The 15,862-nt window shown below is 42.5% G+C and overlaps 1 protein-coding gene and 1 pseudogene across 2 annotated transcripts in view; both read right to left on the bottom strand.

Annotated features, from left to right (window-relative positions):
* Nucleotides 1–15,862, bottom strand: part of MPG (N-methylpurine DNA glycosylase) — a 71,664-nt gene that overhangs the window by 27,576 nt on the left and 28,226 nt on the right. The window contains exon 2 of one of the 2 annotated variants that reach the window (XM_021006592.2): nucleotides 11,980–12,204. In XM_021006592.2, the coding sequence (XP_020862251.1) occupies nucleotides 11,980–12,204 (225 nt within the window). Of the gene's footprint in view, nucleotides 1–11,979; nucleotides 12,311–15,862 lie in introns of those variants that run through there. The other variant, XM_078152620.1, reaches the window with a different exon arrangement.
* On the bottom strand, nucleotides 13,733–13,826 carry LOC144457280 (U6 spliceosomal RNA; annotated as a pseudogene).

Genomic DNA, 15,862 nt, shown 5'->3' on the forward strand with positions numbered 1-15,862 from the left:
GGTCAATTACAAGAAATCTATGGCACTAGTCCAGGTGAGCGGTGATGAGGACCCTAATTAGAGCAGTGGCTGTGTATGTGAAAAGAAGGGAGACATAAGAAAGTTTGGCCATTGATACGTGGCATGAGGGAGAATAGCATCAAGGATACTGTTGTAGTTATGCACCTGGACTAGAACGATTATCGTACCCTTTATAGAACCAGAGACCATGGGCTCCTTGGGAAACAAAGGCTTTGCTCAGTCACAATAGCCATTACCAAACCAGGGTACAGTGGAGACCACCTGAGTCCAATTGTCCTTGCTGAGTTTTTGATGGGTTACACGGAACTGAAAATGGTGACTGTTTAAAATGCTGCTCTTCTCTCGCATTTCACACATAACATCAATGAGTCCAGTCTTCTCTGGCCCTAGGCAGAGGAAATAAGGAAGAAATAATGACAGAAAGAGGAAAGGAAGTTTTTTTTCCCTTTCTTTGTTTCCCAAGTGCTGAGCATCTAGTTTGGTGCTTAATAAGTACCAAACACTTAATAAGTGTTTATTGACTGACTGGAAGAGGGCTGGCCTTGGAAGGAAAGATGATGAGTTCTATTAAATTTGAAATATCTATGGGACACCCATATGGGTGACTAAAATGTCCATATTCTATTTTTTTTTTGGTGAGGCAATTGGGGTTAAGTGAGCTGCCCAGAGTCACACAACAGCTAGTAAGTGTTATGTGTCTGAGGCCAGATTTGAACTCAGGTTCTCCTGACTCTAAGGCCGGTGTTCTGTCCACTGCGCCACCTCGCTGCCCCTTGTCCACATTCTTTTACCTAGAGATTCCCCTGCTAGTCGTCTCCTTCAAGGAGATCAATGACAAAAGGACTCCACATACACTAAACTGTTTATAGCAGTACTTTCTGTGGCGGCAACAGACTAGAAACAAAGTGAACATCCATAAGACAGGACACGGCTCAACAAGCTGGGGTATGTGAATGTGATGGAGCATTACCGTCCTGTAAGCAACGACCAACGTGATGAATGCAGAAAGGAATGCAAAGACTTTTTGAACTGATGCAAAGGGAAGTGAGCAGAACCAAGAGACCATTATCTACAGTAACAGTGACATTGTAAAGATAATCGACTTTGAAAGACAGTAACTCTGCTCAACACAATGACCCACCACAGTTCCAAAAGACTCATGATGAAAAATGTTATCCACCTCCAGGAGAACTGACGGACTTAAAGTGCAGAGTGAAATATATTTTTTTTCCTTTTTTGGGGTGGGGTGGGATGGGGTAGAGAAACATGATGAATGCAGAAATTTGTTTTACATGTCTTCATATTTGTAATAGGTTTTGTAATTCTTGCCTTCTCAATGGCTGGGAGAGAGGTGGGAAGAGTGAGAGAATCTGGAACTGAAAATAGAATTGAATAGGAAAATAAATAAATGAATGAATGAACAAGTGAAGGCTGGCTCTCTGGGAAGGAGTAGGGGAGAGATATGAGGGTAGGTGTTATAAAAAAGATATCAATAAAAATCTAATTTTACAAAATAAATAATTGTTAACTTTAAAGAGAGCAGTTTCAATTGAATAAAGAGGTTCAGAAACCGTATCACAAAGGGTTGAGAAAAAGAGTCAATGAGTATACACAGCTTTTAACAATCTGGCTGGGAAAGGAAGGAGCTAAATTATGATAGGGCCTAGTGAAGGTGTTTTAAGGATAAGGGAGACTTGCATGTGTTTGTAGACAACAGAGAAAAACCAGAAAATAGAAGCTGCAGGTGTGAAAAATTATTTTAAATTTTAGTAATCAGTATCTTGAAGACTCAGAGCTTCCCCCAACCCCTGGCATACCAGCCGCTTCTTCAAAGTTCTTTAGAAGCACATTACTGATAATGAGATTGCATTGGAAGTTGCTTGGGTGGAGACAGATTCCCAAGACTGAGAATGGACTGGTATGGTGGGGTGTGGGGAGGTGGGGGGGTCTGATAGAACAGGTATTTCCTCTGTTTGGGGGTATGCAGGGGGTAGTAGAATGATGGCCACATGATATCAGCCTGTTGAAATGGTATTGTACCAGGATTAAGTGACCTAAGTCACATAGTCAAGGCCCTCATTTTATTATAGCCCACTTCCCAGTGTGTTGACCAATCAGAGTCGATTGGCGTCCCTTGGGAACAGTTACTCTCCGAAGGGTATATAACACATAAGGGCATATAATCTCAAATCGAGCAGTTCTGGACCGACCCTCTTAGGGGGGCCCAGTTCTGGACTGTAACTCCCATGCAATGCAGTCACCAGCTTGTGAGAGAAATTAGAACGTGGACACATAACCTAATAGTTTATTAGAACTAGGGGAAAGAGGGAGTCACATAAGTTCACTGAGTAGGGGAATCACATGGTCAGACCTAGGCTTTAAGAAAATCATTTTGGCAACTGGAGGCTAGTCAGGAAGGAAGAGAGACTTGAAACAAGGAAGGTCAATTACAAGAAATCTATGGCACTAGTCCAGAACTCCTCCTTGGCCCTTATTTTCCCCATCTGCCCAAGGAGGGGTGTTCTCTTGCGACTAGACTGCCATAGCTGCTGAGGGAAAGCTGTAGGACAAAGAACAAACTCTGTTTTGGGGTCAACACAGGTTACCAAGAAAGATGGGATGACTGCTGGAGCATTCTTCTGGAGAAAATGGGTAGGGATGGATTCAAAGGTATAGGTAGCAGGCTGGGCTTAGCAAGGAAAAATGCCACCTCTTTATCAGAAACTGGAGTAAAGGAGAAGAGACTGGGGGATGATTTCAAGGGATTTTGAGATATAAAGGGGAAGTGAGGAAACTCAGGGTGCTTAGTCTTTATTTTCTAGGCAAAGTTCTCAGCTAAGAAGGTGCAGGGATGGGGCAGTTAGATGGCGCAATGGATGGAGCACCAGCCCTGGATTCAGGAGGACCTGAGTTCAAATCCGGCCTCAGACCAAACACTTTACACTTACTAGCTGTGTTACTCTGGGCAAGTCACTTAACCCCATTGCCTAGCCAAAAACAAAAAAAAAGGTGCAGGGAGGGAGAGATGAGGGAGTCTTGAGAGAAGAGGAATATGAGAGCGGGATACAGCAGAGATGACAACACTCCGGCCTCCAGCAACAATCAATCAATCCTGAGAGCTGCTAGACCCAAATTAAAATGTAATTGGGAAATATTTAACAAAATAAATAAAAACACAATAGAATACTGATAATATTAATATGCAGTTTTCTAAATCAATATGCTGCTTGCAGGGATCCTTATGTGGGGTTTGGTGGCCTTGTTTCTATTTAAGTTTGATACCACTGGGATAGAGAATCAACTAGGAAGGAGTAAAAGGATTGCTTCTTTATATAGCTTTAAGGTTTATGGAACCCCTTTCTCATAATAATCCTGTGTAATAAGTACCATAAACATTACTAATCCCATTTTACAGATGAGAAAACTAAGGCTCAGAGAGATTAAGAGATTTATGCTAAGTTAGTAGATACCAAAGCCAGAACTAGACATTTCCAAGGGACCTTAGAGATTTTTTTGGCCCAGCCCTCTCCCCACTTTGGCATAGTATAGACCAATATGGTAAGTGTAGGCCATGTACTTCCCATGAATGTTTTAAGAAAAGCATGTGGCAAACTGTAGTAAGCTAGAGAAAAGTGAGCTGTTATTTTTATTGGGAGGGGAGGTATATCTGGCTGCATGTGCAGAATGGATTGGAAGGAGGAACTGAAAGAGGAAGGGGAGGGATGGGCAGGAGACTGTTGCCAGAAGCCTGGTTTAGCAATAATGAGAACATGGACAGGAACAGCAGCAATGAATTCTTCTCACAGAATTCCCTTGTTTCCAGAATTCTATTCTGAGGAAGCTCCCCACCCCCAGCTCCCCCAGCCCCCATGACCAGCCTGGCAGGAAAAGCCACCAAGTCTTCAGGTCCTCTCCTACATCTTCATGATACCCCTTCCTTTCCTCCCCATCCTCTTCTCTATCACGTGTTCTGTCTTCCCTGCCCAGCTCAGCCTGTCTGTCCTAGAGCCTGGCCTGCGTGTGCCCCCCCCCTCACTCTCTCTCTCAGGAGCGTCACTCAGCACACTCAGCCAGGATCCAGCAGTAACAACCTCCACTCAAAACAGCAGACGGGGCCTTTTATGTAACAAAATGGAAATTGCCGGAAAAGAAAGAAAATCCCCTAAAGTGAAATTCCAGGAAGTGCATCTAAGAGCTCCACATTCCCAACAGCTGCACAGGTCTTCCTCTGGCTGTACCATCACGTGATGGCACAGACCAGGAGAACTCCTCAAGTACAACACTAACTTCTCCCTGCCGCCACCGGTGCAGTCTGAGGACCAGACGCACACAGGCAAGAACAGCGCATATCTCTACCACCCTTCAAAGCTTTCAAAGTACCGTCCTCACAACAACCTGAGAAGGGGATAGAGAAAGCACGCTTAGCCTCATTTCACACATCTCCAGGCCCAAAATCATAAACTTCTTCATGATATCTCTTACAATTGGTCATCCACACTCAAATGACAGAGAACCCACTAGGAGTGTCTCCTTACAAAATGATAACATTAATTCACTCCTTCACTCATTTATATCCAACCAACATTTATCCAGCAGCTACTAGGGTAATAGAGCAAGGCCTTGAGCTCAGCTCCTCTGACTCTCAATCCAAGCCCTTTTCCATTGTCTGGTCACCACATGGCTCTCATGAGACTATCTGGTCCATGGGATTCATCCTCTAGACAGCGCCCATTTAGGCAAAGACATCTGACCAGATCTCTATTCACACTGTGGTTTCTACCGGAGACCTTGGAACTTTTGCACTTGGTAAGCTTGACTCAACAATTGCTTTGTTTCCCCTCCAAAGGCACCACCTCAGGACCCTCAAATTGGCATGAAACTCCTATCAGTATGAGGTGCATGCTTGCGTGCCCATACATGTGTGTGCACACACATACATACACCTCCCCCATTCTCTCTGTCTCTCTCACTAATGCATTTCCTCAACACATTCCTCTCAAAAGTATGCTAACCAGCGGTTTCCAAAAGCTTCAGACACAGACACTTACTTAAGCTGCGGTGCACTCAAGCAGCCCCAAATTTAGCTCTACCCCAAAAGCACCGCATGGTGCTGTCCAAGGATGACTTCCTCTGGCTCCATCTGTTGTTACTAAACTGGCCCCCAAATCCATCCTATGCCTCAACATAAGACATTAAGCCCTCTTCTTATCTCTCAGAGGTAGCTGGGACAATCTAGGTTTCTCCATTAAATATTTAGAGGTTCAAGTAACTCAGGTCTATTTCCCAAGGTAACCCCTGGCCAAAACACCAGGGCTGGGTAAAGCAGGGGAAAAGTACAAAAGGTGAAGGAGAAGATTCATGTTCACAAAGGCAAAAACCACTCAGAGGAAGGAAAAGAGGGATCATTGAAAGCTGTCCCTCCTATACAACTATAGTTACTAATCGCAACCAAAGCTGGGAGGGAAAATAGCATAAAGTTAACCAGAAAGTGAAAGTCTTAGGTTTCTCTGATTCCATATCTCGCTGACTGTAGGACCTATAATAAGTCACTCCCCTTTCTGAACCTCAGTTTGCTCCTCTGTAAAATGGGGATATCACCACTGTTGTCGTTTGTCTTTTGTTTCTGAAGAGGACCAATGACATCGCAGAGTGACATCTTGATTGATGTGAGGCACAGCTGTACCAAGTCATCAGCTTCATTCTCTCTTCCACAGTCATCAAAGTCCGGTGGCAAGACAAAAGTCAGGAAGACTGGCAATGGTCCAGGATGCAGCGGATGATCTTGGCAGCTTCCATGTCTGACCAAACCCTAGGTGCTCCACAGGACCTGCTTCAGCCGCCTTCACGGCTGTTGAACAAGTTGTTCTCACCTGCCCCTTCCACTAGGGGAAGTCTTCACATGCTTGGGGTAGACACCCCCTAACTCACCTACAGGTTTGTGGCCTGTCAGTCACCCTCAACCTACTTTAGCCTGTCTGCCAAGGGTATGGCTGCCACACATGCTACAGCTTCTTGGAGCCATGGGTGAAAGCTGGGTGCCAGGTGGACACCAAAGTTACCTGAGCAGCCCTGAAAAGGGCTGGGCAAGTCTTCACACCGGAGGGGCTACTCTTCCTGGAATACCCATTCACGCCACCAAACACATAAAGTCATTTTAAAGATTGAATGTACGACTGAGATATTACCTAAATGAGAGTTGTTATTACTATATCCCAGAGCACATGCCTTTTCTGGGGCTGTGTAGTGCCCTACCCTCATACCTCCCCTCCTGCCCCAGGGTTCCCATCAGTCCTTGCCTCCTGGATATGCTCTGTGTGAGGAGGCTAACATATGCAGCTCTTCCAGAATTCCATTCCCCTCCTTCAGTCAAGTAGAAAGGAAAGGAACCAGGGGGTGTCTGGGGTGGTCTGTACTGTCCTCATACTTACTTTGGACTTACAGCTTCACCCAAATATTTTTCCCACAAATGTGGGTCCTGCAGGAGATTAAACCAGCCAAAAGACATTCAGGAGGTGCTTCCTGACACTATCCCCAGACTCCTCACTTCCCAAGGCTGTTCTTCAGAGCTGGGAGTTATTAAGGCTTCACAAGGCCAAAGGTACCTGTGACTTAATTTGGGCCCTTCAAGAACAACTCTGTTCTATAGACGTGTCTCCAGAAAGGGGAACAAGGGGAACCCGTCAAACTTCCAAATGATATCTTTAGAACATAAAACTAGGACTCGGGTGAAAAAAAAAACCCCAAACTTCAGAGTGAGAGCCCTTCCAGACCTTCTCATCCAGCGTCATCTAGCAAGTCAGTGGCAGAGACAGGACTAACACCCAGGCAGGCATCAGGCTCCCAGATCAGAAGGGGAAGGCCAACTCCTTTGCTTCCTTCTAGGCTCTCCTCCCTCCAACTATCTTATACCCAACTATCAAAACAATTTTCTTAATGCCCAGATCTGACTCCACTGCTTAAAACCTTTAGACATTGCTCATTTCCTTTAGGATAAAATACAAACTCTTTCACCTAGTATTTCAGGTCCTCTACACAATCTGGCTCTAACTTACATTTTACTTCACATTTCTCCATGCACTTTACATTCCTGATAAACTAGACTACTGGCCAGTCTCCACCCTGTCCCATCTTCTATGTCCATGCATTGCTGAAGACCAATTCCATGCCTACACGCTCCTTTCTACTGAAATCCTTCTCTTCCTTCAAGGCCTAGCTCAAGTGATTTTCCTAAGGTGCAGCTTCAACCATGTCATTCCCCCACTCAATAAATTCTAAGGGTTTCCCGTTGCCTCTGAGAACAAATAAAAGGTCTTCTGTTTGGTTTTTAAAGTCCTTTAGAACCTGGGTCCTCCTTTCCATCTCATTAATAATAGTAACAGTAACAATGGCTAGCACTTACACAATGCTTTAAAGCTTGCAAAGCACTTTAATATATTATTTCACTCACTCCTCACAATAACCTGTGACGTTAGGTTGTGGTTCAGCCAATTTCCCAACCCATTTGGGGTTTTCTTGGGAGAGATACTGGAGCAGTTTGCCTTTCTCTTCTCCAGCTCATTTTACAGATGAGGAAACTGAGGCAAACAGGGTTAAGTGACCTGCTCAGGGTTACGCAACAAGTAAGTGGCCTCAAACCTGAGGCCAGACTCGAATTCAGAAAGATGAGTCTTCCTGACTCCAGGCCCAGCACTCTATCCACTGCACCATCTCGCTGCCCACTCTGTGAGGTAGGTGCTATTATTATCCCCATTTTACAGGTAAAGAAACTGAGACAGAGATGTTAAATGATTTGCCCAAGGCCACACCACTATTCTGTATCTCTAGTAGGATTCAAAGTCAATCTTCCAGATTCCAAGTCCTGTACTCTCTCTACCACACAACATCAATGCCAACACACTCTAGGTACAGGAAGCCAAAGTGGGTTTCTAGTCGTTCCTTACATGTGACGTCTCCCATCACCACGCCTTTGCACTGGCTGCTCCCCGTGCCTAGACTGCTCTCCCTACCTTGCACACTGCATTTTACTTTGTATCATACTTATTAATATGCAAGCCACCTCCCAACCAGTAAAATTAAAACTCACTAAAGGCAGGCTTACTGTTTCTCATTTTGTGTAACCCCAGTGCCTTATAACATAGGAGGCACTTAATAAGTGCTGGTGATCAACGTTCTGAGACCCCAACTAACATACACACAAGGGGAGGAGGGTCCACCTTAAAACCAAGAAAGGGCCGTTCAAACAAAGATACTCAAGAGTCACATTTCATTCTTTGTTAAGGAGAGAGAATGGCGACAGACTTCCTGGTACTATCTGGCAGGAAGAAACTTGTATAGATAAGTGAAAAGAATAGAGCCATGGAAGCTCAGAGTTGGAAGGACTCTTGGAGGTCATCTCGTCCAAACCAGACCTTAACAGTGACACCCTCTACAACGCCCTCAACAAGTAGTCACCCAGGTGCCAAGCGAAGGCATCCCGAGGCAGACCGCTCCCAAGGAGGGCAGCTGGAACCAAGAAGACGTTTTCCTTCATGCTCAGCTAAAATCTTCCTCTGCACAAACTCTAACCCCTGCTCCTAGTTCTGCACTCTGGGACCACGTGGAACAAGCCCCTTTCAAATACACTGAGGTCAACACTCGCAGGGCCCCCAAGTTTTCTGTTTTCATGTCTAGTTTCTTCAATGAGGCCTCCTCTCTATGGATTCAAGGCCCCTCCCTCGGCTTTGTATGTTCCACATGGTCCATGTCCTTCTGAAACTACATATAACTCTCCAAATGTGCCCTGACCAATATTATAGACAAGGCGTATGTGATGACACCATCCCTTTCTTGAGACAGCCCCAGGTTGCATTAGGGTTTTGGGCTGCCACATAACAATGATGCTTCATACTGAACTTGCAGTATCACCAACCACTCCTTAAGCAACAGAAAAGGAAAGGAAATGGAAAAAAGAGAAAGGAAAGAAGGAGAAGAAAAGGGAGAGGAGGGGAGAAAAGAAACAGAAACTTAATTATTAAGTGCCTATTATGTATCAGGTACTTTGCAAATGTGTCATTTGGGCTGCACAACCACCCTGCGGAGGTAGGCGCTGTTATTATCAGCCCCATTTTATAGTTGAGGAAATGGAGGCGAACAAAGGTTAAGCTCCTTATCCAGAATCACACAGCTAGTCAGTGCCTTGGACCATCACTGGACCCAGGTCTTCCTGCCTCCAGGCTCAGGCCTCTTTCTACGGTGCAATGACCCGATCAGGCCCCAAGTCATGGGAGAGTTCTGCACTAGCAATAAGACAAGTGTTCTTAGTCCACAGTAAGGAGAGCAATAGGCCCCCAGATCACCTTAGGAATCTTATACTGCTGGGGCTTCCTGTGACGGCCTCCAATAAGGACAGAACAGAGCACACTGAAGCGTTCGTTCAGCAGCTTCCAGAGAAGTTCCTCAATTTCCTGTCTCTGAAGCAACTTTGGTGACGCAGTTCCAGAAGGCCCTGCACCCCCTCCTATGTCCATCTGTCAAAAGTCTGCCCATCCTTTAAGGTCCAGCTCCAATGGCATGTCCTCTATGAACACTTCCTGATCCTACCACCTCTCCCCACTTAGAAATTGTCTCTCCTTCCTTTGTTTATACTTTCATGCTCTTGTGTTCTGCCAGTTTCAGACCTTCCCTTTGCCATCATCACTCAACAATCCCTTTGCCTCTGAAGTTCACACCAATCAATTTTATCAGATCCAGCTACTGACTCCAGGTGCTTCTTCAAAGACATCCTCACCTGGTTCACCACCTGCCTTTCCCCCCCAACTCTTGACCTGATCCTTGGTAACTTCAATAATAATGATGATGACCCTACCACCACAGTGTGCTCTTACTTTATTAACTGGATCAATTCCCATGACCTCTACATCTATGTCTATGCCGTCCTTACCAACAGGGGCTGCCACACCTTAGACCCAGAGCCACAAGATTTCAAATGCTGACATTCCTCTTTTTGCCCAGAATCTCCTGTCGTAGGATCATAGGACTAGAGTGAAGTCTCCCATTGTCTCTCACTGATGCCAGTTGGTTCTTTACCCTCACTACGATTCTCAAATTCCTCCAAGCCATCGCTAAAGGAAGTCATGATGTTGTGTTGACAGTCTACTACAAATCCGTACCACATAATCTCAAACTGGTCCTCTCTACATCACGATAATCCTTTTACTCATTTCTAATTAACTCCCTCTCACACTCTCTCTACAAAGGCTATATGCACATCTTTTTTCTCAAGCTCTCAACTCAACCCCAACTGCTCCCTCTCAAATAGACGGCATCACCTCCTGTTTTATTAAATAGACTGAAAATCCTACCCAGCTGCCTTCAGTCCTTTCATCTCTCATCCTCCCAACCTCAAAAAAACTTTTATGGACCCATCCATTCCCCTAGCCCTGCCTACTGTACCAATCTCAGAGGATAAGGCAGTCCTCCACTACTGCTCCAATCTCATGGTAAAATGGCCCTTCCCCATTGTTCCAATCTCAGCTGATAGTGGTCCTCCTCAATTGCTCCAATCTCAGAGGATAATCTCCACAATGACACAAGGACAATGCTATCTCAATTTGTGCTAACCCTTTCCTTTTCTGCCTGCTCCCAGACCTTGCTCCATTATTCACTACATTTCTGTCATCTTCAGTCTTTTCTCTACTGACTCCCTCCTCACTATATACAAACATGTTCTGGTCTCCTCATCTAGTCCCTTCATTTTACAAATAAAGAAACTGCAACTCAAGAGAGAAATGACTTGCCAAAGGTTATATGACTAGTAAGTTTCAGAACCAGGACCCAACATACTCCTATATCTTCTGCTCATCTTATCAACATGAAGGCTACACCAGACACCAGACTGAACTGAGACAAGTAGACTGTGGTCAAGTCTTCACTCAGCTACCAAATGATCAAAGGTTTAGGGCAAGTCATTTTCTCTCCTCTGGCTTCCATTTCTTCATTAGTAAAAAGAAAGGGTTTCAACTAAATAAGCTCTGTAGTTTCTTCTACCACTACCACTCTGTAGTTTAATGATTTTTCATTTCAACTGCCAGCAAGTAGTAAAATCAGAGAAAGGCAAAGCAGAACAATTTAAATCTCTGAGCCCATTTCCTTTTTTCTTCCAAGCTCTGGACATGTGCAAATATGTATAGCTGTATTGGGGGGACCCCACAACTGATACCCAGGCATTCCCCTCCATTAGCCTTAGCTGACAATAATTTGATATTTACTGACATGGAACCCTATAGCCTACTGAATAAAGTCCAAATTCTTTGCTGCATACTCACACTACTTGTGTGACCTTGGGCAATTCACTTAACCTCCCTGGGCCTCAGTTTCTTCATTTGAAAAATAAAAGGATCGAACTGAATGGCCTCGGAGGTCCTTTGATTCTAAAGGCCTCCATAATAAGACACCGACCATATCTCATGGTAATCCTCATTTGTACAACTGACGCTCCAGCCCAATGGGCCTGTTCAATCCCCACGGCCACCCTCTGTTTTCTCACCACTGCATCTTTGTTTATGTTGTTCCCTCTATCAGAAATACTCCACCCCATCCCCCACATCTACCTGCTGACATTGTATCCACACTGCAAGGCCCAGATCAAAGATGACCTTCTTCATGAAGCTTTCTTTGATTCTCCCAGTTGGAAGCAATCCCTTCTTTGACTGATATGATAGAAGTTTATACTCCTTTTATACACATATCACATTTTAATTTGTGTTTTATCTGTGTACATATGTATAATCCCCTTCCTAAATTACAAAATCCATGAAAGGTCAGACATATCTAAACTTAATTATCTCCTTCAGAAACTAGCATACTGCAGATAGTGGAATCTTAATAAACACTACTAAATGCTGAATGAAAGCCTGAATGAACCTCTTGGTTCAACAAATTCTAGTTTGTCCTAAAGGCACAGAGCTATAGGCAAATTACCTGTCCAAGAAAGGCCTGGGCCAGGGTGATTGCAGGCTGGTCAAAAAACTCAGGTCCCAGCCGGGAACTGTTGCTCGTATGGCGAGTGAAATAGATACTGTACTCTGGCGCAGGACTGCTGGGTGAGGCAAGTGGGTGATCCCCCAAGGAATCCAACTTGGGCTGGCTCTGGCTGGCCTTTGACTCAGATAGCCGTCGTTTTTTCCGAAGTATTGTTCTAGAAAGCTGGATTGAAAAAGAAAGCAAAAAACAAAACTCTTTAAACATTGAAAGCAGTATGAAGATTCCCTGGTGAGAGGGGGGCATCAGCCAAGCAGCCTAGATTTCAAATGAGCAGTCCCCAAAAAATAAACAAGAAAACAAGTGAGTTGAGCCACAGCTATACCTCAGGGTAGGAAAATGGTTATCAGGAATCACGAGATTTTTTAAATGTTGGAACTGGAAAGGATCAGACCTTAGAACACAGAATGCTAGAGCTAGGAAGAACTTCAGAACACAAAATGTCAGAGCTAGAAGAGTTTTCAGAACATAGTATGTTACAGTAACAGCCATGTTGTATGATGACTAATATTGATAGACTTGACCCCTCTCAGCAATACAAGGATCTAAGACATCTCCAAAGGCCTCATGATGGAAAATGCTATCCACAAAGAAGAAGGAACTATGGAGTTTGAATGCAGATTGAAGCATACTATTTGCTATTTTTTTTTCTTCTGTTGTATTTTGTTTCCTTTTTCTGGTGGTTCCTCCTGTTGGTTCTAATTCTTATTTACAACATCACTAATGTGAAAATATCTTTAATAGGAATGTATATGTATAGCCCATATCAGATTGTGTGCCTTCTTGGGGAGGGAGGTGGGGAAGGAGGGTTAGAAAAATTTAAAACTCAAAAGCTTACGGAAGTGATTGTTGATAATTCAAAATAAATTAATTTTAAAAAACCATAGTATGTCAAGATGTAACAAAAGGTCAAATCCAAAAGGGACCTTAGAGTCAATTTAGATTAACCCTTTCATTTTACAAGGGAGGAAAATGAGATCAGAGAGGTTAACTGATTTTCCCCAAGTGTACAAGTAGTCAATAAATGAAGATCCTAAAATATATTCTAATCCTTTTGTGGCCTAAAAAGCCACATCAAAAAAAATTATCCATGCAGCTTTTAACTTTCGTTTCTTGTAAACCACTCTGAAATGGGAGGCCAAAAGGACATGGACTAGTTTGGAAAAAGAGACAAGCTTTCCAAAGCGTTATCATCACTTTGCTTTAAGGGCGGAAAAATCAACAATCATCCATCGATTTTTTCACACTCCTCATAACTGATACTATATAAATGGCCCACACATTTATTTCAAGAAATAACTTTTTAGCATGACCTTTTTAGCTATCCAGAAAGGAGACAGACAAGGCTCTGACTTATGTCTTATGAGGAAAAAACAATTTTAAGGAGGGAAAGAAACAAGTTCAAAAAAATTAAGTTAATATAAATCTACCCAGCTCCTTGCATAGAGAGCAGGGATCCCACATTTCTAGTCTTGCCAACAATTCTCACATGGTACAAACACAAACTGGAATCTAGTTGCTCTGTCAGGAAATGTGTCTGAAGCTATATGAAGGCATACAGGACCTCTGGAGAACTATGGCTCACTGGGAAGCTGCGTTGACTTCTAAATCTGATCTAGCCAAATACCATGTCACATGCAAGTACATTCACATGTCTTCTTTTCTCTCTCTGTCTCCCATCCTCATTTAAAAAAATAAAAAGGAATGCTTCACAAATTTGCATGTCATCCTTGCATAGGGGCCATGCTAACCTGTTCTAATTTTCGTATATGTGCTGCCAAAGCCACTATTACCCACCCCCCTCGCTTCTTTAAAAAAGAACTGAAATGGACCTCAGAGATCAGAGTCCAACCCTCTTGTTTTTAAAAATTAATTTTTTACCTGTACTTGACAAACATCAACATATGTATTTTACAAAAAATGACTAGAAAAAGAGGGCTGTGTGTGAAAACTGCAAATCTATTATGTATATCTTACATTTTAAAAAAATAATATATTCAGCACATTAATTTCAAAAATATCCTGCTCATCTGTGTATCCTCTTAAACCTCTATTCTTTTCTATGCATTTTTAAAAATTATTTTTTTTCTTCTTGGCATCCCTATCACTAGTTCTCCTCTCCTTTACAAAATTCATTAATTAAAAAAAAATCTCCTTTAGAACAAATAATCATAGTCAAATGAAACAGGTCTGTATAATGGCCATGTCCAAAAATACATATCTTAGGATACCAGGTTGAGTTTCTTCTTTGTCAGGCAATGAAGGTAGCACTGCTTCATCCTCATTCCTCTAAAAGTAATTACTGGTCACTGAATTTATTGAAGTTCTAAAGTCTTTTAAAGTTGTTGTTGTTAACAATGTTGTTTAAATTGTTTTCCTGGTTCTCCTCAGTTCACTCTACTTTAATTCATATGTCTTCCTATATAAGTTTCTCTGGAGTCATTACTTTTGGTTTTTTTTATAGTAAAATATTTCATTACATACACATACCATAATTTGTTCACCCATTCCCCAATTGATAAGCACCCCCTTAGTTTTTACTTCTTTGCTACCACAAAAAAGTGCTGCTATAAATACTGTTGTACATATGGGCCCTTTCCCTCTTTCTTTTATATACACCTCCCTGATATCATGGCCCTCTTTGAGACAGGACAAGCTACGACAATAAGCCTAGTAATGGTATCACTGGGTCAAAGGGTGTGCGTAAATTAGTGACTTTGGACATATAGTTCTAAGTTTCTTTCCAGAATTCCTGGACCACATCATAGCTCCACCAATAATGGAACTAATGTATATTACATGTTAGTATGTATTAATAATTTTCTTTTTGTCATCTTTGTCAAATTGACGGGCATGAGGGAGGACCTCAAAGTTGTTTTAGTTGGCATTTTGCATATTAGTAATGATTTGGGGGTTTTTTCATATGGTTGTTGACAGCTTGCATTTCTTCCTTTGAGAGCTGCGTACTTATATATTTGACCATTGATTTACTGGGGAATGGCTGTTGTCCTTATATATTTGAGTAAGTTTCTTATATATTTTGCGTATCAGAATGTTATCAGAAAAAAAATTAGTGCAAAGATATTTTCTGAGTTATTTCCTTTCTTTTTTAAAAAAAATAAGTTTTTGTTGATGTATTTTGAGGATTTTCCTTTATATCAACCATAATTTCCCCCAACAATCCTTCCTCTCTGAAGGTCATTCAAAATAACAAAAAAAGAAACAGAAAAAGAAAAGGAAAAAATCAGCATAGTTGATCCATACATCAAAAAAAAGTCTGAAAATATGTGGAATGTACACTTGTGGACCTCCCCTCTGCACTGGGGTGGTGTGGGAGTTTCTTCTCATTTCTTTTCTTTGGAGTCAGGCTCATCTTTTATAATTTTGCAACATTCACTGTTGATTTTCTTTTTGGGGTTGTTTTTTCCATTTACATTGCTTCTGCCATCGTATCTATTTTTTGGCTCTGTTTAATGCATTCAGCATTCATGTAGATACTTCCAAGCTTTTCTGTATTCAGCACCTTTGTCATTTCTTACAGCACAGTAATATTCCATTACTTTCACACACCACAATTTATTTAGCCATTCTCCAATCAATGGGCATCTACTCTGTTTCCAATCCCTTGCCATCATAAAAAGTGCTGCTATAAATTATTTTGTTGTATATGGGGACTCTCTTCTTATCAATGGCTTCCTTGGGACATAAGCCTAGCAACGGAATCTCTAGATCAAAAGGTATGGACCTTTTAGTCACTTTTTTTTTTTGCAAGTTGTGCTTTCCAAAATGGTTACACTTACTCATAGCTCCAACACCACCACCA

This window comes from Phascolarctos cinereus, unplaced genomic scaffold, assembly GCF_003287225.1.
Source record: "Phascolarctos cinereus isolate Bilbo 61053 unplaced genomic scaffold, phaCin_HiC Scaffold_4;HRSCAF=312, whole genome shotgun sequence".
In the NCBI taxonomy this organism is placed as follows: Eukaryota; Metazoa; Chordata; class Mammalia; order Diprotodontia; family Phascolarctidae; genus Phascolarctos; species Phascolarctos cinereus.